At 38.6% G+C, this 27,009-nt stretch overlaps 1 protein-coding gene across 11 annotated transcripts in view; it reads right to left on the bottom strand.

Moving 5' to 3' along the window:
* HEATR5A (HEAT repeat containing 5A) overlaps positions 1–15,031 on the bottom strand; it is a 109,704-nt gene extending 94,673 nt beyond the window's left edge. For 7 of the 11 annotated variants that reach the window (XM_027569976.2, XM_027569982.2, XM_027569985.2 and 4 more), the window contains exons 1-2: positions 14,794–15,026; positions 419–618 (exon numbers count right to left, since the gene is read on the bottom strand). In XM_027569976.2, coding sequence (XP_027425777.1) covers positions 419–544 — 126 coding nt within the window. In that variant the 5' untranslated portion in view covers positions 545–618; positions 14,794–15,026. Of the gene's footprint in view, positions 1–418; positions 619–1,894; positions 1,989–14,564; positions 14,752–14,793 lie in introns of those variants that run through there. The other 4 variants (XM_027569977.2, XM_027569978.2, XM_027569983.2 and 1 more) reach the window with 4 other exon arrangements.
* Positions 15,032–27,009: the final 11,978 nt, after the last annotated feature.

The raw sequence follows: 27,009 nt of genomic DNA, 5'->3' as shown, positions 1-27,009 counted from the left end.
TTCATAAGCTTAAGAATGAATATGTTTACTAAAAGACTTTTAAATTCATATTCTCCTTAAAGAGCTCACAACTTTTTAAAGTGAAACTCCCATTACAATATTCAGCAGCATATTACACAAGGGCTTCATGCATATGAAGGTGAAGATAATGAAAATGAAATCTAATAGAATGTGGTTTAAAGCGAGTTTTTTATATGTTCATATATTTTTTTAAGTAATATAAAAAACATTGGTTGATTTCTTCCTGCTTTTTGAAAGAATAAACTTCTTGTAGTATTTCATTATAAACTCTTAATAAGGTCTAGCATTTGAAAGCTAATTTAGGTTATTCTGGACGGAACTAGAAAAGCAAACCAAAGGACCTAAACATTATCTGGCGCTTAAAAAAGCACAAAAAAGTTTTTGCAATTTTACCCACCCTGCTGGTCGCCAGCAAGAGCTTCTCCAAATATCTCAACCAATCGAAAATAAACTCTGCCTTCTGAACTTCACCTAGTTGATTGTATACTTCTTCATTCAACAATAAGCTATGAGCTAATTCCATTCCTTGCAGAAAATTATCCTAGCTGGTCACAATTCTTCTCATTAAACTTCAGTCAATATACCTAAGAAAAAAATCTGTAATAGAGGAAAAGAACATATTTAAAAAGGAAGGCAACTGTAATACTGGAAATACAGATAGATAATTAAACTACAGGTAATTAAACTAAAAACATCTAAATACATAGCTCATATTCCCCTAAACAAATCTCAGTCTTTGTTGGGTGGCTCAGTCGGTTAAGCGTCTGCCTTCGGCTCAGGTCATGATCCCAGGGTCCTCCGATTGAGTCCCACATCGGGCTCCTTGCTCAGCAAGGAGCCTGCTTCTCCCTCTGCCTGCCTCTGTCTCTCTCTCTCTCTGATAAATAAATAAAATCTTAAAAAAAAAAAAAAAAAGAAAACCAGATGGGACTCTTCCCGCCACCTTGGAGCCTACAGAGGCCGGCCGGGAACAGAACTCCTAAAATATGTCTGGAAGGCTGTGGTCCAACGCCATTTTTGTTGGCTATAAGCGGGGTCTTCAGAACCAGAGGGAGCACACAGCTCTTCTTAAAATTGAAGGTGTTTATGCTTGAGATGAAACTGAATTCTATCTAGGCAAGAGATGTGCTTATGTGTACAAAGCAAAGAACAACACAGTGACTCCTGGTGGCAAACCAAACAAAACCAGAGTAATCTGAGGAAAAGTAACTCATGCTCATGGTAACAGTGGCATGGTTCATGCCAAATTCCAAAGCAACCTTCCTGCTAAAGCTATTGGCCACAGAATCCATGTGATACTGTATCCATCAAGGATTTAAACTTAATGAAAAGTAAGTAAATAAATAAAGATGTAGAAAAAGAAAAAGAAAAAAAAGAAAGACAAAAGAAAGAAAATCAGATGGGAGACCTAGGGGAGGGCTTTTCTTTCATTCATTTTTTTCCTCTCAGAGAGTTTATTAGTATAAAATTACTTATAGTATCAGATCATCATAATTAATATAAATGTGAGAAGAGTCTTCTTATAAGATACTAGTCACAAACTGGTACCCTGGTGGCCAAATTTAGCCTGCAACATATTGGGGGAGAAAGGACTTACTAATATTTAAGCATAAGATTTTACATGAAAACCTGAGTCCATATCCCCATATAGCAACAAATGGCTGAATCTAAGAGAGGGACCTTCCAGCAGGCCATAACTGCCACCTGGCCTGCCTCATTCATTTACAGTATTTGCCAACTTCTTCAGGTATTTAAGTTTTCAACTCCTACTCTTTATCTTACTTGCATCCTTCTGGCTTGGGCCAATATTCCGGATTCTGACCATGCTGCTGCCCCAGAGGCCAAAAGGTAGCTTTTACCAATCCATACCCACCAAGTCTGCATGCTGCTTTAGCCATCTGGGTTGTTTCCTTCCAGTGAGTCTTGCCTACCTGCCCAATACCACCTATAACCTGGTACTGACAGTCCTAAAAAAAAAGACACACCAGGATTTTCAGAAATGTCAATATTAAGGAACGAGAATATAAACAATGGTGCTAACAAATTCACTTTTAAAGAGCAAGTGAATTTTTAGGTTCTTGTTTAAATAAATCTTCCTTTCTTAAATTACTGAAGCCAACCGACCAAAATATACACAATTAAGGACAAAGTTAACAAATGCTAGAGAAACAGTTTCTGGAAGAAACCTTCTAGCTATACAGAAGGTGAAAAACAAGTGTGCACTCAGTATCTATGATTGTCTAAGGGAAAAAAACTACCTCAGTATCATAGAGAAAATGTCTTATAACCAACACGGCAAATCAAAATCCTATCTTAAGAATCAAATTACCCTTTTCAGAGGTCATTAGGACTGCTGAAGAGACTTCTTTTTCCCTTAGGCAGCAGCAATACTGTGGTGTAAAATGATCTATCAAGAAGCAAAACAGCTAACACAATGCAATAATAAATAATTCAGTAAAAAGCTTGAGATCATAAGCAGGGCAGAGTTATCTCCAATGTCTTCAATACATTCCTCATATAAATTACTACTAAAAGTAAACAATTCATATTAGTAATCCCACATCTAACCACCCAACTCTAAAACGCACCTGTGATCTCCATGTACGCACTATCAATGGGATCAGCAAATGCATTTTGCAAGTAACAGATGTTCCTGCTTTTACCTCAGGTTTCACTTTAGGAAGATGAATACAAATGCAATCAATATACTGTATGTTTTAATATAACCACATCCTACAACTATATGTATCTGGAGACTGCTTATTTTTCTAATTTTCTATTCTTATGTTTCTGTCAAGATCACAAAGTGATTAGTTTATTAAAAGTGAACATACATTACAATATATTTTTCAAACTACAATTATGCTACTTGAAAAACATGCTTGTAAAACTACTGCTCCCACTGTAATGCCAGCCATTATTTTTGACAAAGCTAACACGTATTGGCCACTTACTATAAGTGCTTTATATTTTCTCGAATAATTCACAAAATTGTTCAAGAAATAGCCAGCTATTTTTTTTAAGATTTTATTTATTTATTTGAGAGAGAGCGAGAGATAGTGACAGAGATAGTGAGAGAGAGCACAAGTGGGGAGGAGAGGGAGAAGCAGGCTCTCGCTTAGCAGGGAGCCCGACGCTGGACTCGATCCCAGGACCCTGGGACCATGACCTGAGCCGAAGACGGACGCTTAACCAACTGAGCCACCCAGGCATCCCACAGCCAGTTATTTTTAGATGAGGAAACTGAGGCACAGAGAAACTAAGTAGCAGTCCTAAGGTCACAATGAACTTGGATGTATACATAAGCAATCTGACTCTAGATATATGTGCTTTAACCACCAGATACTGCCACTCTTTCATCCAATCAAGCCCCTCAAACACCTCAAAATCAGCCACTTTTAAAAAGCTTAGAATATGTAGAGAATTTGTGGGTAATATGGACAGATCACTGTATTATTTCCTAAAATTGAATACCAGATTCTTTAATTTTATTTTTATGGATTTTATTTATTTATTTGATAGAGAGAGCGAGTGAGCACAAGCAGGGGGAACAGGAGAAGAGCAGGGAGCCCAATGTGGAGCTCAATCCCAAGACCCTGGGATCATGACCTGAGCTGAAGGCAGATGCTTAACCATCTGAGCCACCCAGGCGCCCCCAGATTCCTGATTTTAATAAGTATGAGAATCTAGTTATAAAACAAAGTTATCCAAAAGATTTCTCAGGGTATTCATAGTGTGTACTATGAATCTCCATGAATGCAATGTAATCTGAAGTATTAATCAAAATACGGCACAATACTAATTTCCCAACCTAAGTAAGCTGTCCCATGGAGAAATTAACATGTACCTGTTATGGACACTTGTCCTGTATTTTAAAAAGGTACACAAGAATATTACTTTACAGGGACACATGGGTCACTCAGTCAGTTATGCGTCTGCCTTCAGCTCAGGTCATGATCCCAGGGTCCTGGGATCCAGTCCCGCACTGGGCTCCTTCCTTGCTCAGCAGGGACCCTGCTTCTCCCTCTGCCTGCTACTCTCTCTCTCAGACAAATAATTACTTTACAGTCAAATATCATATATGCTAACATAAAGCCATTAGTTGAACTAAGCTTACAAACACCCTTCAATGCTTTTTAGACCATACATTTCTCTGAGGCACTTTGTAATAACTGTTTGTATTTTGTGTATGATAAATACCCCTAGTGACTCAGTCATAATTTTCATCCCTGAAATCTTCTATATTGAGAAAAATAGGCACTGTGTATTAGACCTAAGGTTCTAAGGTACTGTCCTACTACTATGACTCTCAAAGTGGGATATATCCAGCAGTGTGCCAAGAGAATACACATACTGGGGGATCAAATTTTACTTAACCATTTCCCCTCTGATATTAACTTAAAACAGTATATTAAAATAAATAAAAAAGAATAAAATAAGAAAATAAATATACATTTAATATGCACTAGAAGGCAAAATTAATAAAGTGTTTCAAGATAAAACATGAGCCTTCAGAGAAATTCTAAGCATGACAAGCCTTTCTAGACATCTTTTAATAAAATCACTCCCCCCCCCCCATCAAAATTCACTCCCTTCTGCTGGTAAGAATACTAGTTTAATGGAAATGTTTAAGAACAACTAAGCTGCTAAGTAGGCTGAACTATACGAACTGCCATTTTTTTTTTAAAGATTTTATTTATTTGACAGAGAGAGACACAGCGAGAGAGGGAACACAAGCAAGGTGAGTGGGAGAGGGAGAAGCAGGCTCCCCGCTGAGCAGGGAGCCTGATGCGAGGCTCGATCCCAGGACCCTGAGATCATAACCTGAGCCGAAGGCAGACGCTTAACAACTGAACCACCCAGGCACCCCTATGAACTGCCATTTTTATAGTTCAAAAAATGGCTGAATATCAGCATATCCACATGGTTCAATTTAAATATCATGTTCAGTCTTCAAAGACTTGGCATAGTGTAAGAAAGGCTAATATCCACATTCTGCATAGTGTTCTTACACCAGTGACTTTATTGCTCTAGAGTAATACATGTATATAAATATTGTTGACTGCTGACAGAAAGAGGAACCAGCAGGGGGCCAAATGGCTAAAGCCCAAGTTTGCTAGAATAACCTACGCCAAAGCCATCTCCAGGAGAAGTTAATCTTACTATCATGAAGGGCTAATTTTCCATTTGAAAATGAGTTCACATCAAATTTATGTAGGCAAAGAAGTGTAAGCACCTTCAAGAATTTTATTTTTTTCACCTTCAACAATTTTATTCATTTAAAAGATTTTTTGGGGGGGAAGGGGAGAGGGAGAGAGAATCTTAAGCAGGCTCCAGACCCAGTTTGGAGCCTGATGGGGTCTTGTTCTCACAACCCTGAGATCATGACCTGAGTTGAAATCAAGAGTCAGATGCTTAACAGACTGAGCCACCCAGAACCCCTAAAAGATTTTATTTTTAAATAATCTCTACACCCAATGTGGGGTTTGAACTCACAACCCCAAGATCAACAGTTGCATGCTCTACCAACTGAGCCAGCCAGGCACCCCTCACCTTCAACAATTTTAAAATAACACAAAACAAAACAGCCTACAGATGCTAGTCCTAATAGTGTTAACATGATTTTCTCTATCTAGGGTTTAAAGATCTATTTTGGTGGAGACAGGAACATATTTAAAATTATGGTTAAAATTTATGAAGAAAAAGAGTATTCCTAATCTTTTTGGTCATTTAGTTTCTTAAAATGATTTATTATATCATTGTAAAGAGGGAAAAGAGGAAAAATTGCAAATAATCAAAGAGAACAAACACAAAATAAGATCTGTTGCTTTGTTTTTTTCTTTCCAGAGCATGAAAAGACCAATTTACAAAATGAACAAGCCATTATGCAGTAAGTGGAACTAATTCCAGAATGTATCAAGTGCCTGAAGTTTTGAAATAGATCATATGTAAACTCAAATTACTTTCTTCAACTCTCACTTCTCTAAAAGTCATAACAGCTTCAACTCAGCCTCCAGTCTTTAGTTCTCTCAGTTTTGTTCAAAAAGCATAAAGTAAACAATGACAGCAACAACAAAAAACCCTCTCAAAAATCTCCCACACTGCAAAAACATACATAAATCTGAAAATCCAAACCTTCCCCCCCAAAACAAAACAAAACTGTAATTCGAATTAATCTAGAAAAGAAGCTGGATCATTTCTATCCCAACCTAAATTAAGATTCTCTTTGACCTGTGATTCAGGCTTTGCAAAATTATAGGTTACAAAATACGAACTCACAAATTACTGAGAGCTTTCGGTCATGCTTAAAATGTTGTCTAACAGAGGCTGCCCCTGGTAAAGAAAAAAAATGAGGGTTTTTTTTTTTTTTTAACGGTACTTTAAGTATCTCTAGGCACAGTCCTAAAGTTGGTTTGCTGACACATTTATAATTCTATAATTTATAATTTTAGCTCTTTAATATAGTTTTATCTTCATGATTTTTAAATCTTGTATTTATTCCATCTTTGAATCTGAAATATCTTGCTTCTTTCTTTTTTCTTTAAAGATTTTATTTATTTGACAGAGAGAGACACAGCCAGAGAGGGAACACAAGCAGGGGGAGTGGGAGAGGGAGAAGCAGGCTTCCCACGGAGCAGGGAACCCAATATGGGGCTTGATCCCAGGACCCTGGGATCATGACCTGAGCCCAAGGCAGACGCCTAAACGACTGAGCCACCCGGGTGCCCCTTGCTTTTCTTTCTAAATAAACTCACTATCTTAAAATTCAGCTAGGGGTGCCCAAGTGGTGCAGTCAGATAAGCATCTAACTTTTGGTTTTGGCCCTGGTTGTCATCTCAGGATCTTGAGATTGAGCTCCGGTCGGGCTCTGTGCTCAGCAAGGAGTGTTTTAGACTCTCCTCTGCCCCTCCCCTCTGTGCGCACACTCTCGAAAATAAATAAATCTTAAAAAATAATAAAATTCAGCTAAAAGAACCACTTCCTTCAAGAAAGCTTTCATGATTAATTCTCCTATTCTTATACTGTTTACTCTTGGTATAGCACTTCTTCCATTATATTTATGGTTCTTAAACTGTCTGGCTTCTCCAGCTATCACTTAAGATTGCGAGATTCTTCTGATATTTTTCCAAATCATGATTCAAAAATTTTAACCAGAATTATTAGAGTAGTAGCATTATGGATAATGTTTTCTCTATCTTCAAATTTTTAGAGATTTTTAAACTTTTAAATGAAACCCTTAAAAACCAATAAATAAACTAAACTTCTGTTAGATTTCTAACTTTTAAAATTCACAATACGATTTGTTAGCATCATCTTGGTAATATCACAAATGAGGAGGACACATGTATAGCCTGCTCTTGTAATTCCTGGCTATGCCTTTCACCTTCCTAGGAGACGCCCAAATCACAAGAATGGCAGTAACAGCTATTGCTCACTGAGCCAGGAACTTTTTAGGCGCCTAACTTATACTATCTCTAATCATCACAAGGAAGAAAGCAAGGAAGATACTACTGGTCCTCATTTTATGGATAAAGAAAATACTAAGATATCAGTAAATAGTAGAGCTGAGAATAAACCCGGGTCTCTTTGGCAATAAAGCTTATTCTCTTTCCTTACTGCTAGGAAGCCTTTCCACAGGGGTTAAAAGGAAAAACAGAATTTTTACATTAAAATGTAAGGAACAAAATGTGCAGAACAAATGTCATGGGGAGGGGGGAGGTCATTACTTTATATGTAGGCGCTTTCTCTACCTATTTATCCCTACATCTTTCAGTAAATCACAAAATAGGCTTCATCTTCTAACTCTTCCAAGGATAAGGAGTCCAAAGAATTAAAAAGGGAGTGTTGGGAAAATAGCAAGGGGAACAACACAGAGGAGATAGGTAAATTCTTAATATTAAAGGCAACTAAGCATATCATGATAGCAGACGTGTAACAATGCAGACCAGTGGTTCATAACTCTAGCTGCTTTAAAGAAAAAACAAAACAAAACACCAAAGCCAAGTCTAAAACAATTGAACCAGAATCTCTAAAGGCTGCGGTGCTGTAATAAATGGATTTTTCATTTAACCACCACCATCAAATATCTACTAACACTATTAATTTATAGGTAAGAATACTCAGGCTAGATTATAAAATATGGATGATTTTAATAGTTGATTAACATCCACTATTCTCCTATAATTCTTCTATTAAATTGGGTAAGTAAGATTTATCTTGATATATGTAGATAGGCTATAGCAAATGAAACTGCTTTAGAAAATAGGAGAATGAAAATGAAATTCAGGGGCGCCTGTGTGGCTCAGTTGGTTACGCGACTGCCTTCTGCTCAGGTCATGATCCTGGAGTCCCGGGATCGAGTCCCACGTCGGGCTCCCTGCTCAGCAGGGAGTCTGCTTCTCCCTCTGACCCTCCCCCCTCTCATGTGCTCTCTCTCTCTCATTCTCGCTCTCTCAAATAAATAAATAAAATCGTTAAAAAAAAAATCTTTTAAAAGAAAATGAAATTCAAACCTATGATATTATTTGGGATGGACTGAGTTTAGTTCTTTATAACAACCCTAAAAATAAAAATGTTATTAGTTAATATTTTAAAATGTTTAGTGTACAATAGTGATTGAAGCCCAGTAAGAATTTGATTTAATTGAATGGTTCAAAATCACATGTACATTAAGTTTAAATATGATAAATACAAAAACTTTTAGAGCCAACACTGAGAATTTAGAAAACCTAATAGTTTCATAGTGACAGTACAAAGAGGTTTACCTCTTTTAGAAAATGTATCAGAAACCATAAAAATATCAAAGCCTTCTGGCAAAAGCATTCTGCTTTTGAAAATTCATGCTAAAGAAGGGGCACCTGCATGGCTCAATCGGTTAAGCGTCTGACTGGCTGAGTTCATGATCCCAAGGTCCTAGAATCAAGCTCTATCAGGGTCCCTGCATCAGGTTCCTGACTCAGTCCAGAGCCTGCTTCTCCCTCTCCCTCTGCCTGCCACTCCCTGTTTGTGCTTGCTCTCTCTCTCTCTCTGTCAAATAAATAAATAAAATCTTAAAAAAAAAGAAAATTCATGTTAAAGAAAGAAAAAGGAAACTATCAGAAGCATCAGTGTCAACTACAGCCCTATGAAAACAATGAATCATGGAACACTACATCAAAAACTAATGATGTATGGTGATTAACATAACAATAAAAATTAAAATAAAAAAGAAGTGGTAACTGGAAAATTCCAAGTCCAACATTAGAGAAATGGTTAAGTAAAGTTTGACACAAAGAATATTAGATTCTCATTAAAAATTATAATTAAAGGGGCACCTGGCTGGCTCAGTCAGCAGATCATGAGACTCTTGATCTCAGAGTGGTAAGTTCGAGTCCCACATTGGGGGGTAGAGTTTACTTAAAAAAAACTTGTAGTTATGGGGGCACCTGGGTGGCTCAAGTCATTAAGCATCTGCCTTCGGCTCAGGTCATGATCCCAGGGTCCTGGGATAGAGCCCCGCATTGGGCTCCCTGCTTGGCAGAAGCCTGCTCCTCCCTCTCCCACTCCCCCTGCTTGTGTTCCCTCTCTCACTGTGTCTCTCTGTCAAATAAATAATAAAATCTTTAAAAACAATTTATAATTATGAAAACTACAAGTGCAGAAGCTTACATATTAAGAGAGGTTCCCAAAGATAAAGCAGTGTTTCTTTTAAGTGTTTTTGTAGAACAGCAGTACCAGAGAATGAGGATGTGTTGTGGGGGGCGGGGAGGAGGTCTAAAACCAAATACTTTTGGAAAATGCCAAGTTGGCAGTTTCTTTCCTACAGAGGGTCTCCATACATTTAATTTGGTAATGGGTACCATATACTGCCAGGAGGGCATATATATATAGCACTCAATGTTTTAACTACAGACATCTTCCCAAACTCTCTTTCTTTATTTCTCTGTCTTCCTCCCTCCCTACCTCCCTCTCTCTTTTTTTCTAGTAGGCTCCATGCCCAGCGTGGAGCCCAACGTGGGGCTTGAACTCATGACCCTGAGATCAAGACCTGAGCCCACACCAAGAGTCTGACACTTAACTGAATGAGCCACCGAGGTGTCCCACTACCTTTATCTTTTTTTTCCCCCAGCTGGGAATGTTGTGAAACTAGTTTCTATAGAACACAATCTTTGAAATATCATTAAATACTATAAATCAAGAAATCTAAATATTCCTTTTTGTTCATACTATGATAGAATTTTTATTAGAAGACTATATAACAAATTAATATCACACCTACTTAAAAGTGGCCATTTCTGATTAATATTTTGGATCAAATGATCTAACATTAAATATTCTAAATATAAATAGAATCTGCTCTTAGTTACTCCTGGAGTATGAATAAAAGAAGAAAAGATGCTTTTAATTAACCTAGTATAAAAGTTCACATAAAAATCTGTGTTATTCATACTTATAACTAAGTTTCACATCACACCCCTTCCAAACTAAAAACCATAAATTTAACATTTTGGGGGGAATTCTGACTACAAGTTCTCATAAAATCAACTTAATCCATGTTTCTTGTCGTTTCACACAAAGTCTAACTTGTAACATGCCCAGACACAGCACTACTATCTTATTTTAATATATAATGAAAATACATCAAGTGCAGTTAAGATTCCTAGAGTGCTTCCTGCAAACTTGGTAGGGATGGGGAGAATGCTGCTTATCACTGCATACAAGCCAAGAGGAATGGCAGATGCACAGTTCCAAGAACCAATGGAGAACACATCCTATGAGATAAGAGAAGTTAGGATGAAAAAGGAAAGAAACAGGAGTTACAGGGAAATTTATGAACTGGAATAAAAAACGCCACAAGTAGGGATGTGACTGACTTTGCCTACCTCTTCTGTTTTTCTTTTTCTTTTTTTAAACATTTTATTTATTTATTTATTTGAGAGAGAGAATGAGAGAGAGAGAGCATATGAGGGGGGGGGTCAGAGGGAGAGGCAGACTCCCCGCTGAGCAGGGAGACCGATGCGGGACTCGATCCCGGGACTCCAGGATCATGACCTGAGCTGAAGGCAGTTGCCCAACCAACTGAGCCACCCAGGCGCCCTACCTCTTCTGTTTTTCTGAGGTACTGCAGATTACTGTTAGGGATGAGAACAATGACAGAAACTGAGTTAAGTGAAGGAGACTGCCAATGGGGGCCCCAATGAAGTCCTGCCCATTCTGGTAATTCTCCTTCCAGATAACAAAAGAGAAAACCCCTTAAGGGTAAAAGGAAGTGTTGTGGGGAAGCAAGTACTCAGCAATACGAACCAACTCTTAAGGCAGTGATGGGGAAGGAAGTAACATTCTTTGACAATTTACTTACTAGAAACTTTTAATCCTTGTAACACTGAAACTTAAATATTATTATCCTCATTTTACAGATGATGGTAACAAGAAATGCATCCAAGGTCAAGACGTCATTTAAGCAGAGTAAGATAATGCCTCCATCTGTCTGGTTTCAATGTCCATGTTCCTTCAACTACTTCATACAGCCTCTTCATAAAGTCCCTCTAATCACTACTACTGACAGGTACCGCTATACCCACTGAAGTATCTAATCATAACTTTGTTGTTGTTGTTTTTTTATCACTTCATTCTCCTCTTATGTTGGTATTTTGAGGCTTCTTGTTAAAGTGTGAGGTCTTCTAGAGACATCAACTTTCAAAGGACTCTTCCCATCTAGACAGTAAATCAATAAGTACCAACAGTGTTAGCTCAGTCTTTGGATATTCTTGACGATTTTTATCACTCTTTGTTCCGCAAACCAACGCTTCTATCTCCCTCTAGGAAGACAGGTTTCATTCTGGGCATTGAGGAATGCCAGAAAGTACAACTAAGATAGAAAATTTTAAGATAGAAAATTTATTCTTCTCTTTATCTCCCACCTCACTCATCTGAAAGTAACTATCTAAACAATCTCACTACTTGGTACCAAGTTGAAACTCCAGTAAGAAGAAAACAAAGTTTTGTTTTAAGGATATAAAGGTAATTAATTCTTTCAAAGATCATGAACTTTACTGACCTAGGTCTCTTGAGAGGTCTCTCACAGCCTATTCATTCTTAGTTTAGGTATAACTACTAAACCAGTTATCTGGATTCTAGCTAGGGTGGGATAGAACACCATATTAAAAGCGAAGGAGCAAAGTCATTGAGATAAGGAAGAAGTCAAAGCAGGATGCTAATGGTGGTGGAAGCAACCAAAATACTATTTAATAAAGCAGAGACATTTTAAAAAGCAGGGCAACATGAGACTACTAAGTACAAGAGCAAAGTGCACAGGATGCCATTATTCTTCCAGGTCAGAAGAGGCCAGGAATCCTTGCCCAGTTTTCCAATAACTCTATCCTTGTATTTGCTGTTCATGCAATCTGTAACTTAGGACTTCTTGGTTTAGACCCTGCCTGCCTTAGAATATCCCCCTTTTTCCCCCTTCTTACATCAGGGTTAGCATTCACAGAATCAGCCTTAATTCACATTGTGGTCTGACATCTTGGCTTTTCCTCATGGCTCTCACTTTTCTAATTCACAACATATCCTATGGAATATCCAGCCTAGAATTTAGCTACACTACATTTCTGACCTTCTTGGAGCCCTACCGGAAGGGTTTTATTGACAGACACTGCTTCTCTTTGCCAGATCCCCAGTTAGGCTCCTAACTTTGCAAGTACAGCTCCCTGGAACAACTCCATTATTACTCTGCCTTTTGGCTGCAACCCTTATGGCCCCACTCAAGTAATACAGTGAACACACCATCTATTGCCTCTAACCCCCCAAGACAGTCTGGGGTAGCACTCCATCAATCAACTCATTGATATTTCTGCAGCAAAAGATAAAACATACTCACATAAGGTGGCTTTAAATAATGACTATAAATAGCTTCATATCAGTTTACATTATATTTTGCTGCCAAATGAGTTAAGAAAAAAACTTTCCAGAGCCTTTTCAACACTGGAATTAAAATGAAGGGACTTTATACATGTATGTTTTTCTTTCCTTTCTTTTCTTTTCAGAGCTCCTCCTAAAATAGTAAAGAAATTTTTTTTCCTGGTGTTTCAATAGGTAATTTCAATTTTCTGATAATTTTACTTACATAAAAAATGTACTAAATAAATGAGGTATATACACAAAACATGCATATATTCATCATACAGATACCATACAAACAAAAGAATATAAATAGATGCTCATATATTTACCCACAAAGAAGCATTATCCAGGCAATAAGTACAATTAAGTTACTGAAAAAGTACACATATAAAACATTTTATTTAGTGAAATTAGAACCATACCACGGTTTTAAGATTAGCGATACAGGATACATGCTCCAAAAAAGCTTTTTTTTTTTTTTTTTTAATGCAGTTATCCAGGATTTAGAACAAAAGAATTTTAGAATAGTAAGGGGCCTAAACAAATCCAGTTTAACCTTTATTCTGTTCATAAGATAATTAAGAAAGGCTCAAAAAAGTTATAAGTGGCCTCAATCCCCTTTCTGAAGGAAAGCTGGATGGAAGACAGATGCCTTGCTTAAAAACAAAAGTACTTAAAATCAGGTCTCTTGACTGTCAGGTCACAAGTCTTTTCCTATATTAATAGCTATCTATATTAAATAACTGCATTCCAAGACAAATTCAACCTCCAGTACTTTTTCCAATTGCCACTATTCTTATGTTATAAACCATGCCTGCTTATCCATTTTATTAAAGAAAAAAATCAATGGTATTAAAATATGACAAGTCTCAGCTTCATCGCTAAAGTCATCTAAAATGACTTTATCCAAGACATACTTTCTAAAACATGTGGAAAATGAAACAAGGTACCTCTTCTCTCCTCATCCATCTAATGCTCAGCTCTAAGGAGACTTCTGCTTTCCTTACACTTTAACCTCACTAGATTATTTTCTCCAAAAGTTCTGAACAGTACTTGTGGGCACATTCTCCCCCCTTTCAGCGTCTCCTCTTGGCTGGAAGTTTCTTCAGGGTGCGAAGCCTACACACAAAAGGTGCTGAATATTTGGATAAATGAACGCACATAAAAATAATGTGTAATTATGATCCTTAAGGAAGGAGCTCAAATCATTTGGCTCCTATTATCTGACTTAGTTAACGAAAATCATCTTAACTTGCCAGAGGTATATATTATTGTGATTAGTAAGTACCATAAAGCACTTTATAAAGTTACTAAACACTTTATGATCACTTGAAATGTCGTTTTGCTGGCCAAGAGTACGGTAAGAGGAAATGTTTCCTCACACTAAGCAAATGCTACTCCAGCAAAGGCTTTTTTGCCCTGAGAGGACTGGAAATAGTCCTCCGTAGAAGGCAATATCCACTCCCTTTTCCAGAGCGCTTCTGGAAACCCGCCTTGAGGGTGAGGTGCGGGCGCTCAGAGCGCCTCGGGTCCCGCTCCGACCGACCTGGGGCGCAACGGGCGCCACTTGGGCGGGTCCGGCCAGTCGGGTTCCGACCTTCTGACCTTCCTCGCACGCCAACAGTGCGGGGCTCCAGCCGGCGGGCATAGTCCACGCCTACCTGTTGTGCTCGGGTAAAACCAGACTTTCCCGGAGCTGGGGGAAAGGAGGACTGACCGCACTGGCTATTCGGTCGTCCCCACGCACTAGTTCAGTCCCTCCTCGGAGGGTTCCGGCCCCTTCGGTCACGACACCTAATCCCTCCACCCATGCCCGCACCCAGGGTCCCAGCTTCCTCCACCACTTCGCAGCCGCGACCACCCTGGGGAGCCCCAAGCCACTCAACTCACAGTGCAGGCCCGGGTGTGATGTCCCTCCCAGTGGGCAGGCACCACGGGCACCGCCCCCTCGCGCCCGCAGCGTCTCCACTCCCAGGATCCCAGACTGCTCACTTTCCGGGGTCCCCCACGGCTCAGAGCCCGTCCCAGTCCTGCCACGTTACCGGCTCCACAGCGAAGCAGGGCAGCGCCGGGACTTGCCGGCGGCGGCGACTGCGAGGCAGTGCGGCGGGAGGGGTGCGCGCGGGGCGGAGCCGGAAAGCTCGGAGGCGCGAGCGCCGCGGGAGCCAGCGATTGGGAGCGCGCCCTGCGCCGCGCTGCCGATTCTAGGCCCCTTCAGCCGGCCGCCGAGCCATCGAGCACCCACTCTGGCAGGCGTGACTGCTCCACCGCCGAAAGAGCGATGGGGGAGCGTGCTGCCCAAGTTGAGTGAGGCCAGGACATTGGCTTTGCAGTCGGGAGATCTTGGCCACAACTATTTTTGTCTGTTGTCATCGCCAGCCAGAATCCCTAGGGGCGGCAGTGGGTCATCTGAAGGCCAGGACACAACTGGAGTCTGGAGACATTCAGGCAGGGACTGCTGTGGGTGTGGATGGTGTTAGGATAGACATGGAAGGGACCCTAGAGTGCCTTGTCGTGCTACTCCTGGTTTTAGAGCACGAGACTGGGGCCTAACAAAGCACCTTACACAAGGTCACACTCTGAGTCAGTGGTGGAATTGGGACTCACAGCCACTTGGCTCCAAGTCAAGTGAGTTTTTCCAGTATACTCAGCGTTTTGAATATAATTTTCAGTTTTTATTTTGAAACAGTCTCAAGGTTACAATAATGTTGCAACTATAGGACAAAGAACATTTTTCCTGAACCATTTGCCATTTAAGTTGCTGACATGATGCCACATTATTCCTAAATGCTTCAGTGTGTGTGTCGTAGTAATAAGCACCTCAACTATGTAGTCACCATCTACCAAAATAAAAAATTTACGTGATACATTATGTTTGGCCAATTGTCTCTTAATGTTTTTTTATGGTAAAAGGATTCAGTTCAGAACAAAGCATTCAGTTTACTTGTCATGTATCTTTAGTTGCTCTCAATCTGGAACACTTCCTCAGTCTTTCCTTGACTTTCATAACCTTGACACTTTTGAAGATTCCCGGCCAATTATTTTGTAGAATGGCTTTCACTTTCCATCTGTCTGATGTATATTTATGATCAGAATCAGGTTAAGTGTCTATAACAGGACTGTCACAAAAGTAATGCTGTGTTCTAATTGTGAGGCCAGATGCTTGGTTTCTCAACCTGTTTTGAAAGCATAAGCAGAACTATAGTTGTATTAGTTGCATTATTAACTTAGCTGCACATATTGTTTTGTTCCTTAATTATATTTTATGCATCTCTAATCAATCATTAACTTTAGTTTTTCCACTCTTACTCCCCTGTTTACCCACTGACTGTAGAAACCTAATGGGGACTCGATGATAACACTTGCCTTGAAATTATCTGACATACCTGATCTTACCAGGTCCCAAATAGGGCCTCATTGTCCAGAAGAATGCATACCTCCAGATTGTTTCAAGTTTCCCTCCCTTCGAGGTGTCAAGAAACCCCTCATCTTCCTCTCATGTATTCACATCCTTCTCCAAACATATATAAGCTGTCTCTAGGATTAACAGGACACAGCAACCTTGGGAATAATTACCTGCCTTCTCTTTGGGCTGCCCTTCTGACAATAAAGCTTTCTTAGCTAGCTTCAAAACTCGTGTCCAAGATGTTGGCTTACTGTGCATCAGGTGCATGGACAAGTTTGAGTTTGGTAACAGTTGCATCCTGTCAGACGCTTGGGTGGCTCAGTAGGTTAAGTATCTACCTTTGGCTCAGGTCATGATCCCAGGGTCTTGGGATGGAGTCCTGAATTGGGCTCCTTGCTCAGCAGGGAGCCTGCTTCTCCCTCTGTCGGCAGCTTCCCCTGCTTGTGCTCCCTCTCTGACATAATTTATTAATAAGATCTTTAAAAAATAAAGATAAAAATTGCATCCTATCAAGTGGCATGTTTTAATTAGTCTCATTATTGATGTTTATTTTACTAAAGTGGTATCTGCCAGGCTTCTCCACTATAAAGTTACTTATTTCCCCTTTATAATTAATAAGATTTTGTGGGAGGAGATTCTTTGAAATTAAGTATTTTCTCATCAAAATTTTAATTTATTTATTTATATCAGTATAAATTCAGAGTTTCTTATTAAACGATTATAATCTATTTCTATCATTATTTATTTTGATGTTCAAATTGTCCCGAGTTTGGTCTGGAGGAGCCCCATTCATGCTGGTTTCTGTGTCTTTGTGTGTTTTAAATTCTTTTGCAATATTTTATTGTAAAACATTTTTAAAATACAGAAAATGTGGGGCACCTGGGTAGCTCAGTCCATTAGGCGACTGCCTTCAGCTTGGGCAAGTCAGGAAGCCTGCTTCTCCTTCTACCTGCCACTCCCCCTGCTCGTGCTTGTTCTCTCTCTTAAAAATAAATAAATAAAAATACTTAAAAAAAATAAAATACAGAAAACTTGAAAGAGTTTTATATACCACATACTCACCATGCATAGTCTATATTAATATTTTACTCTTCTATGCCCTTCTGACACACCTCCATCATTCTTTGAGCACTCCCTTATTTTCTGGCACAGTAAGATGCTCTAGGCTCTTCTTGCCCCAACACTAGATGCAGCCATTTATCCAGGAGCCCTGGCTCCTTTTAGTGGAGAATGGTATTTAGAAGCACTAGGTGTACTCACTGCTATTGGGGTATCACTGCTCAGTCTGTCTTAGTGGATGTGGCTAGGGAATATTTATACTCATACAGTGCATCTCTCTATATAACTATATATGTATACTCACACACACATTTACAACTATATTTCTTTATCTAACAATATATATTGAAAAATGATATGTTCACAATAATACCTCCAATCCAGCACCACACAGTGTATTCTGGTTTTCTTCTGTATTTGTAACTCCTTTCTCCTACAGAGAGAAACCTGGATCTTATTATCCTTGAGATATTTACTTGTTTGAATACCTCCTCTATATTTAAGCAATCACCCATAGCTGCCATCTCTCCTTTTGGAGGATGCTGCCCTTACCCCACTATGGTTCTGAAACTCCAAAATTAGCCACCATAAGCACCCCCCAACTTTCTCCTTTCCTTACCCTGCTCCCAAGCCCTGTGCCAGTGCCCAGTCCATAAGCCCTCACCACTCTGCTCAGGCTCCATCTCTTGCCAAGAACTCCCCTAGGCATCCTCTTTACTCCATTTGATATATATAGACACACACACAAACACAGACAGATAGACAGACAGACACACACACACACACACACACACACACACACACATTGGGTACTATAAATTACCCTGAGAAAGGTACAAAAGTATTATAGACCCTAAAGGAGAGAGCAATTATTATGAAGTCCTGTTGGGAGGCTCATAAAGGGTTTAAGAAAAAGATGACATTTAAAATGGGCTTTGGGGGCACCTGGGTGGCTTAGCTGGCTAGGTGTCTAATTCTTGATTTCGGCTCAGGTCATAATCTCAGGGTCCAAAGATTGAGCCCCACATCGGACTCCAAGTTCAGCGTGGAGTTTGCTTGGGATTCTCTCTCTCCCTCTCCCTCTGCCCCTCTCCCCGCACTCCCTCTCTCTGTCTCTCAAAATAAATGAATAAATAAAATCTTTTCAAAAAATTAAAAAAGGGGCACCTGGGTGGCTCAGTCAGTTAGGTGGCTGACTTCAGCTCAGGTCATGATCTTGGGGGTCCTGGGACTGAACTCCACGTTGGGCCCCACACTCAGCAGGGAGTCTGCTTTCCCTCCCCCTCTACTCCTCCCCCGGCTCATGCTCTCTCTTTCTCAAATAAATAGTCTTTTTTTTTAAGATTTTATTTATTTATTTGACACAGAGAGACACAGCGAGAGAGGGAACACAAGCAGGGGGAGTGGGAGAGGGAGAATCAGGCTTCCTGCGGAGCAGGGAGCCCGATGCGGGGCTCCATCCCAGGACCCTGGGATCATGACCTGAGCTGAAGGCAGATGCTTAACGACTGAGCCACCCAGGCACCCCTCAAATAAATAAAGTCTTAAAAAAATAAATAAATACAAGTTTTAAGATAAATAAATAAATAAAATGGGCTTTGAAGGATGCATAAGAATGAATGAGTAGGATATACGTACTCTATTAGATACTAAAAAAACTCTGGAAAATAATTTGAGCAGGTCCAAAGCAGAGAGTGTAATTCATTTTAACTGAGTATGTAGTACAAAAATAACAACGCTAGAATTTTAGAGCTGGAAGGGAGATTATGTATCACTGAGTCGAACTACTAGTTTTACAGAGCTTCAAAGATGACTCCAAACTTTGAGCCTAAATGACTAAGAGAATTAAATGAGAAGGAGTCAGTTTGGGGGGTAAATAATACTTTTAATTGTAAACATGTCACATGTGAGTAGAGCATCCAAGGAGAAATGTGGGACTACAGCTTCGAAGAGGGGTCAGAACCAGAGATCTAGTTCAGAACTTTTTCACATGGAGCTGACAGCTGACCTACTGAAAAAGGAAAAGAAAGAGAACAAAGATACAACGCTGAAAAACAACCAGTTTAGTTTTAACCAAACACAAATGTGTTTCACCTTTCAACTTCTATTATACTTTGTTCAGTAATCCCATATTGGGCTTTTGAGTCACAATACAGAGGAAGCTGTATTATAATTAGCAGAAAGGGGGCGCCTGGGTGGCTCAGTCGGTTAAGCATCTGCCTTCGGCTCAGGTCATGATCCCAGGGTCCTGGGATCGAGCCCCACATCAGGCTCTCTGCTCCGCGGGGAGTCTACTTCTCCCTCTCCCTGTCGTTCTGCCCGCTTGTGCTCTCTCTCTCTCTCTAATAAATAAATAAAATCTTAAAAAAAATAATTAGCGGAAAGAACACAGCTTTGCCATTAGGTCACTTGTATTCAAATCCTAATTCCATCACTTAGTAGGTATGACCTAGGGAAAACCACTTCCTATCTTTGAAGCTCAGTTTCCTCCCTTTAGCTCAGTTTCCTTCATATCTTTGAAGCTCAGTTTCCTCCCTTTAAGATGAGAATAACATCTCCTTCTCTGAGGTGTGCTGAAGATTCAAGATACAACAGAAATAACTAGTGTGTTGCTCATTGTCAAATGATAGCTAGAATTATCAGGCATTTACCTTACTTCTCTGTCCCAAGTTATTCCAGCTTGTTAACTCAGTTGGTGTTGCTGTTTGGCACACAGAAGCCTCCCATCCAGTATTTGTTGAAGGAATGGAGAACTGTATATATAATTTCCTATTTTTTTTATACTCAGCAGTATAGTCTATTATACTACCTCTTCTTGGCTTTTTATAAAGGAACAACTTGCCCACCAATAAATGAAGCATTCTTCAAAATAGAATTGTTGGTAATGATATATGTAAAAATTACAAAGTAAACCAGTAGTTACCCATTTGACTGGCTATGTGATATCTTGTTTTGATTTACTGTTTAAACACATTTGATTCAATGACTCTAGGTTCCAAACAGCATATGTTTGGGAAACTGAAGATGATAGATTACCTTTAAGATTGCCTCTACCCCTGAGATTATAAAATTCAATGATGGTAGAACAGTATTATCTAAACAATGTGACTCCAGCTCACCCATAGAATTCTAGTGTCCTGCTCTTGATTGTAATCCTTAAGAAGTTAATAGGTGTTCCTTTAAGTAGGCATTCTTAAATAAATTTGATAAAGACTATATGTTAATGTAGCTATCTTCTAGAGAATCATCATGTATATTGGTAGACTGCATTTCACGCAATGTTTCCCAAGCTTATTTGGCAATGGAATATAATCTCTTTTTTTAAAGGAATGCGTACTAGTATCTTTGAGAACTAGTCTTCCTTCGGAGCCGACTTTGGGAAATAGAGCTCTGGAAGTTTATTAGTGATCCACTCAGTCATGTCAGGTTGTTCAGTGTTGAAACCATCAAGGAAACTGGAGTGTACATGGGGCAAGCTCATGTCACAAAACACATGGGTCAGGCACAGCTTCCACTCTGTCAATTTCAATATGATCTAAAGCCTGAAATCACACTGATACCCCACTCCAACAAAAGATCTGCTGGCCCTTTGTGATACAGCTTTCTACTTTTTGGTCTATCAGGAATTATTTGTCAATGTACTGCTGAGTTTGCTGTAATCTGTGACAGTTTTTTTTTTTTTTAATTTATTTATTTTTAGAGAGAGAGAGAGCATGCAAGTGGGAGGAGGGGCAGAGGGAGAGACATAGAGAGAGAGAGAATCCCAAGCAGATGCCCCGCTGAGCATGAAGCCCAATGCAGGGCTTGATCCCGGGACCCTGAGATCATGACTTGAGCTGAAATCAAAAGTCAGCCACTTAACCAACTGAGCCACCCAGGCGCCCCTCTGTGACAGCTTTTAGCACTAAATTTCTTTTTTTTGTTTAAGATTTATTTATTTTAGAGAGAGAGAGAGTGTGTGTGAGAGAGGGAACATACATGAGCTGGGGGGAGGGGCGGAAGGAGAGGGAGAGAGAGAGAGTTCTTGAGACTCCACACTAAGCTTGGAGCTGACAGTGGGCTTGATCTCACCACTCTGAGATCATGATCTGAGCTGAAATCAAGAGTCAGCAGCCCAACTGGCTGAGCCACCCAGACACCCCTAGCACTAAATTTCTAATAAGAACTTTTGGCCATGGGTAGGATTTTCTTCAGTTGGTAAACTACTACTATAAATATTCAGCCAAGCAGTTTTACTTACAACACAGCATAGATCTTGATCTATGATGACAAGTAAGTAATAGTAGATCATCTAACCTAGAAAGAAGCAGTTAAACTCAGGGCTAGTGTTTCTAAGGAAGAATATTAAGCAAATGTGGATTTGCAACTATGCATTTAATAATACTTTATGCAAGAAATGATTGCAATTATGCTCATACTTGACTAGGACACCTAAAGTCCCTTCTTTTTCCTTATTCTCCAATCAGATTAAGAAATACTGTGTTTTACATGTGCATAAACTTTTTAGGTCTCTAAGATCTCTTCCAATTTTAAAATTCAAATATTCTACTGCTATTCTTAGAAAAAAACCCCTTCAAAGTTAATAGAATAGTTATTATTTGGAAGACATAGAAATCAAAGTCCAGAATAGCTAGGTTATTTGTCCATGTTTGGAACAAGATTCCAGAAGTAAGATTTAAAACTAGGCTTTCTGAGTCTTTGTCTGATATCTTTTTCATATTATCATAGTACCATATATATTCAGAACTATACAAAATATGTTAAACTGAACAGTACTTTTAAAAGTTTTTCTTTTATACATATGTAGTCATATTTATTTTAAAATACTGTTATTCACATCAGCTTAAAAATAGAACTTTTTAAAACTCAACGAAACAAAAACATAATCCTACTACCTCCACAGGACAATCATTTTCATTTATTTGGTTTTCTTTCAACTCTTACTCACATGTCTAAGTAAAGCCACATACATATGGCATATCAAATTTGCATTCATAGTCATTTCATTACACATAGCCATCTAAACATCAGTTCCTGGTTATAATATTGCTAGCATTTAGTTATATGGACATGAGGGGAGAGGAAAAACTGCTATCTCCTACTTGTAGGTAGGTATAGTTGGCAAGGAGTGAAAAGGACCTAAAATGACTCTAGAGTTTACTATGATACTCCTTTTCAATCAGCTTCTGGCTTTAAAATCTCATGATTAGAATCATTCTTCTGGTTTTCATAAGATAAGGAAAGAGACTTCAGGAGATTGATGTTAAGATGCTTTTACCTGGGGTGGGAGAGAAAATCCTGGAGATCTCTTCTGGCTTATTCCTTTAGTACAGTTTCACCTTGGAAGATAGGTAGGGTGTGACCCTGAAAGATCTGAGCATCAGGACAGGAAGGTTTCCATGGTAAGGGGGAGGACTGGGCAGCAAGAAACCTTCAGTAGCCAGGGAAAGAACATTCTGGATGATGGGATCCAGAGCAGATTCCAGGAAGAGGGGAGGAGGTGTCTGTGGGGAATCAATAAAAATGGGGCTGAGAGGATTTAGATGAGAGTCCTTGGTCAGCTTGTCAATTTTTCCCTGCCAGAAAGTTCCTGATGGGAACCACAGGAAGCACCATCATAAGCCAAATTAATCATGTAGTTAATCCATCAAGGTGAAGGAAAAAAATTTAATGTTATTAGCAGCTTGGTTCTAAACATGAGCCAAAACCCAAGGATAGGTCAAGCCAGAACTAGGACTGAAGAGGAGGGCTGTGTTACTAAATATTACACAAACTGTCAACTTTAGCTGCAAGCTTTTTAGACAAGTAAACTGATTACCCGTAAACAGGTAACTTAAGAGAATAATTTAGTGCTTTCATTTAGGGGTATTTTGTTCTTTATAAATAGCATATAAACCATCCCACCAAAACCTTATTCATCAGTTGGAGACATATGAATGTAAAAACTGATGATGGATTAATTATCTACTTAAAAATGAAATATATTGGAACAATAATTATACAAGATAACATAATATTAAGAGCCATATAATTTGTTGTAAAATTCATAATCTAAGATTATTTGTCTAACTCAAGAAATTGAACTTCCCTAGTAAAAGGACAAACTCCACCTGGTTGATAAATAATATTCCTACTGAGTTATCACATGTGAGGAAAAACTATATACAATATTATATGATATACTTATGATATATCTTACCAGTTACTGTGTTTACATATATATGTCTATTATTAACTTCTTTGGGACATGTTATTCTTGAAATAAATTCTAATAAAAATTAGTTTATATGTCAAACCTCTTGCTTAGCTACAAACTTAGAAGGGAGAATATTATCTAGATGCAAATATTGAACTGACCAGTATGAACAATAACTCAAATTAAATTAACCATATAATCTGATTATGGTAATCAGTGGAGCCAGAGTCATAGATCAGGAAGAAAAAGAAAAATGTTAATAATATGAAATAGAATTATATACTCCTGAACTCAATTTGCCAACCTACAGGCAGTCACAGACCAGAGCACAAATCCATTTATAGAACATACTTGCTCATCTTAATCGTATCTTATTGGTTTACACATCTTCTCCTTTTGTCTGCTTCCTTTCCCTTACACTCTCTGAGATCAAAACTTAAAAAAAAAAGTTTCTTTTATATTTAAGATAACATATTAAGCTGTAAAAAAGCAAAAGCAAAATATAAAATCCCTTTATACCTCAGCTATGTTAAAATATGTGTGTAGTCATGAACAAAGATTATAAGGGAATAAATAAAAATAAAATTACTGCATTTGAACAATGAGATTACAGGACTTTTTATCTTTTTGATATTTGTAATTGTTTATATTGCTTTTACAAAAAAGAAAGGAAGGAAGGAAGGAAGAAAGAAAAAGAAAGAAAGAAAGAAAGATGAGAGAAAGAAAGAAAGAAGAAAGAAAGAAAGAAAGAAAGAAAGAAAAGAAAGAAAAAGAAAGAAAGAAAGAAAGAAAAAGAAAGAAAGAAAGAAAGAAAGAAAGAAAGAAAGAAAGAAAGAAAAAGAAAGAAAGAAAAAGAAAGAAAGAAAAAGAAAAAGAAAGAGGCATTTTTTAAAGTTTTCTCTTTGCAATCTCCTGGTGCTATTTTCTGCCTTTTGGAAAGGTACCTGACACATAGTAAGGCTCAACATAAATTTGTTGAGTAAGTATACAAAATGGCAACTACAACAGATTTCCTTTAGGGAGAAGCCAAATGATAGCAATAGCTATGTTGAGGTAAGGATAAAAGTAAGGCTCAACATAAATTTGTTGAGTAAGTATACAAAATGGCAACTACAACAGATTTCCTTTAGGGAGAAGCCAAATGATAGCAACAGCTATGTTGAGGTAAGGATAAAAAAGTCAGTATTTACTCAACCACCTGCCCAGGGCCTTCTAACTACCTACCCTTGAGATTGTTATTTGTAAATTGTCTATATAAATTGTTGTCTACCAGGACACTTTTGAGAGTGAAAAGAGTTGCTATTTATAAATATGCTGGGTTCTTATATATGGCATCTAAAGCATAAACAACCAAAGAAAAAGATACGTTGGACTTTATCAAAATTAAAAACCTTTGTTATGCAAAGGACATTATCAAGGAAATAAAAAGATAACCCATAAATGGGAAAAAATATTTGCAAATCATTTAGTACAAGGGTCTAGTATCCAGAATATATAAAAAACTCTTATAATCAACAATAAAAAGACAATCCAACTAAAAAATGGAAAAATAATTTAAACGACATCTCTCCAAAGATGATATACAAAAGGGAAATCAGCACATGCAAATATGCTCAACACCGGTCATTAAGGAAATGCAAACATAAAACAAAATGACATACCACTTCACAGGCACTAGGATGGCTATAATAAAAAAACTTGAAAATAGCAAGTGTTGGTGAGAAGGTAGAGAAACTGGAACCCTCATATACTGCTAGTGGGAATATAAAATGGTGCACCTGCTTTGGAAACCAGTTTGGCAGTTTCCCAAAAAGTTACAGTTATTGTACGACTGAGCAATTCCACTCCTACTTATATAATCAAGACAAATGAAAATATATGTCCACACAAAAACTTGTACTTTAGTGTCTACAGCAGCATTATTCATGGTAGCTAAAAAGTGGAAACAAGATAAATGTCCATCCAATACATAACTGGATAAACAAAAATGTGGTATATCCATACAATAGAACACTATTTAGTCATAAAAAAGAGTGAAGTTCTGATTCGTGCTGCAACACCGATGAACCTTGAAAACATTATGCTTAGTGAAAGACATCAGACATAACAGGTGAAATACTGTATGATTCCATTTATATAAAATGTCCAGAATAGGCAAATCCAGAGACCAAGGTAGTGTTTGCCAAGGGTTTGTGGTAGAGTGGAAGTGGAGAATGAATTTAATGGTATAAAACTTCATTTTATTTATTTATTTTTTAAAGATTTTATTTATTTAATTGACAGAGAGACACACACACAGCGAGAGCAGGAACACAAGCAGTGGGAGCGGGAGAGGGGGAAAGCAGGCCTCCCACTGAGCAGGGAGCCGGATGTGGGGCTCGATCCCAGAACGCTGGGATCATGACCTGAGCCGAAGGCAGTCGCTTAACCGACTGAGCCACCCAGGCGCCCCTAAAACTTCATTTTTTTTTTAAAAGATTTTATTTATTTGACAGAGAAAGACACAGTGAGAGAGGGAACATGAGCAGGGAGAGTGGGAGAGAGAGAGGCGGGCTTCCGGCGGAGCAGGGAGCCCGATGCGGGGCTCGATCCCAGGAACCCGGGAACCACGACCTGAGCCAAAGGCAGATGCTTAACGACTGAGCCACCCAGGCGCCCCCCTAAAACTTCATTTTAAAATGGAAATATTCAGGGCGCCTGGGTGGTTCAGTTGATTAAGTGTCTGACTCCTGATTTCATTTCAGGTCGTGATCTCAGCGTTATGAGATTGAGCCCTGTGTTGTGCTGTGTACTGGGAATGGAGTCTGCTTAAGATTCTCGTTCTCCTTCTTCCTCTGCCCCTCTAAAAAAGAAAATAAATGAAAATATTCAAAAATAAATAAAGAAATAAAACGAAAATATTTTGGAATTAGAGTGGTGATATACATACAAACACTGCAATATTGTGCAATACAAGAATATTGAACAACCTTGTGAATATACTAAAAACTATTGAATTAGACACTTTAGGTGAGTGTTATGGCATATGAATTATACTTCAAAAATAGACAGACAGATAGACAGATAGATAGATAGATAGATAGATAGATAGATAGATAGATAGATAGATAAAGCAGGCTGGGATAATGGGGTGGACTGGAATTGAATTATGCTCATTGTAGATCAGGCATTCAATGTATTTCCAATCCTGAAAGATAAATAAATACTTGGAAAAAGTTGGGGTTGGAGAAGATGCCTAGATGCTTTTTCCCAGAACAAAATGTTTAAACCTGAAAACTAAAACTTTAAAGGAGAGGATACACTAATATTAGATATCACACCTAGATCATCTCCATTTTGCTTCATCTCTCCTAGACAATATCCGGGCATAATTAGTGTTTTTGGTCTCTCTCTCTCAATTTCTTATGCTTCATTTCTGACAAGCAATATTCAGCCAAAAATTAGC

This window comes from Zalophus californianus, chromosome 6, assembly GCF_009762305.2.
Source record: "Zalophus californianus isolate mZalCal1 chromosome 6, mZalCal1.pri.v2, whole genome shotgun sequence".
NCBI classification, from domain to species: Eukaryota; Metazoa; Chordata; class Mammalia; order Carnivora; family Otariidae; genus Zalophus; species Zalophus californianus.
Note: the sequence above shows the minus strand (reverse complement) of the source record. Positions and strands in the feature narration are given on the sequence as shown.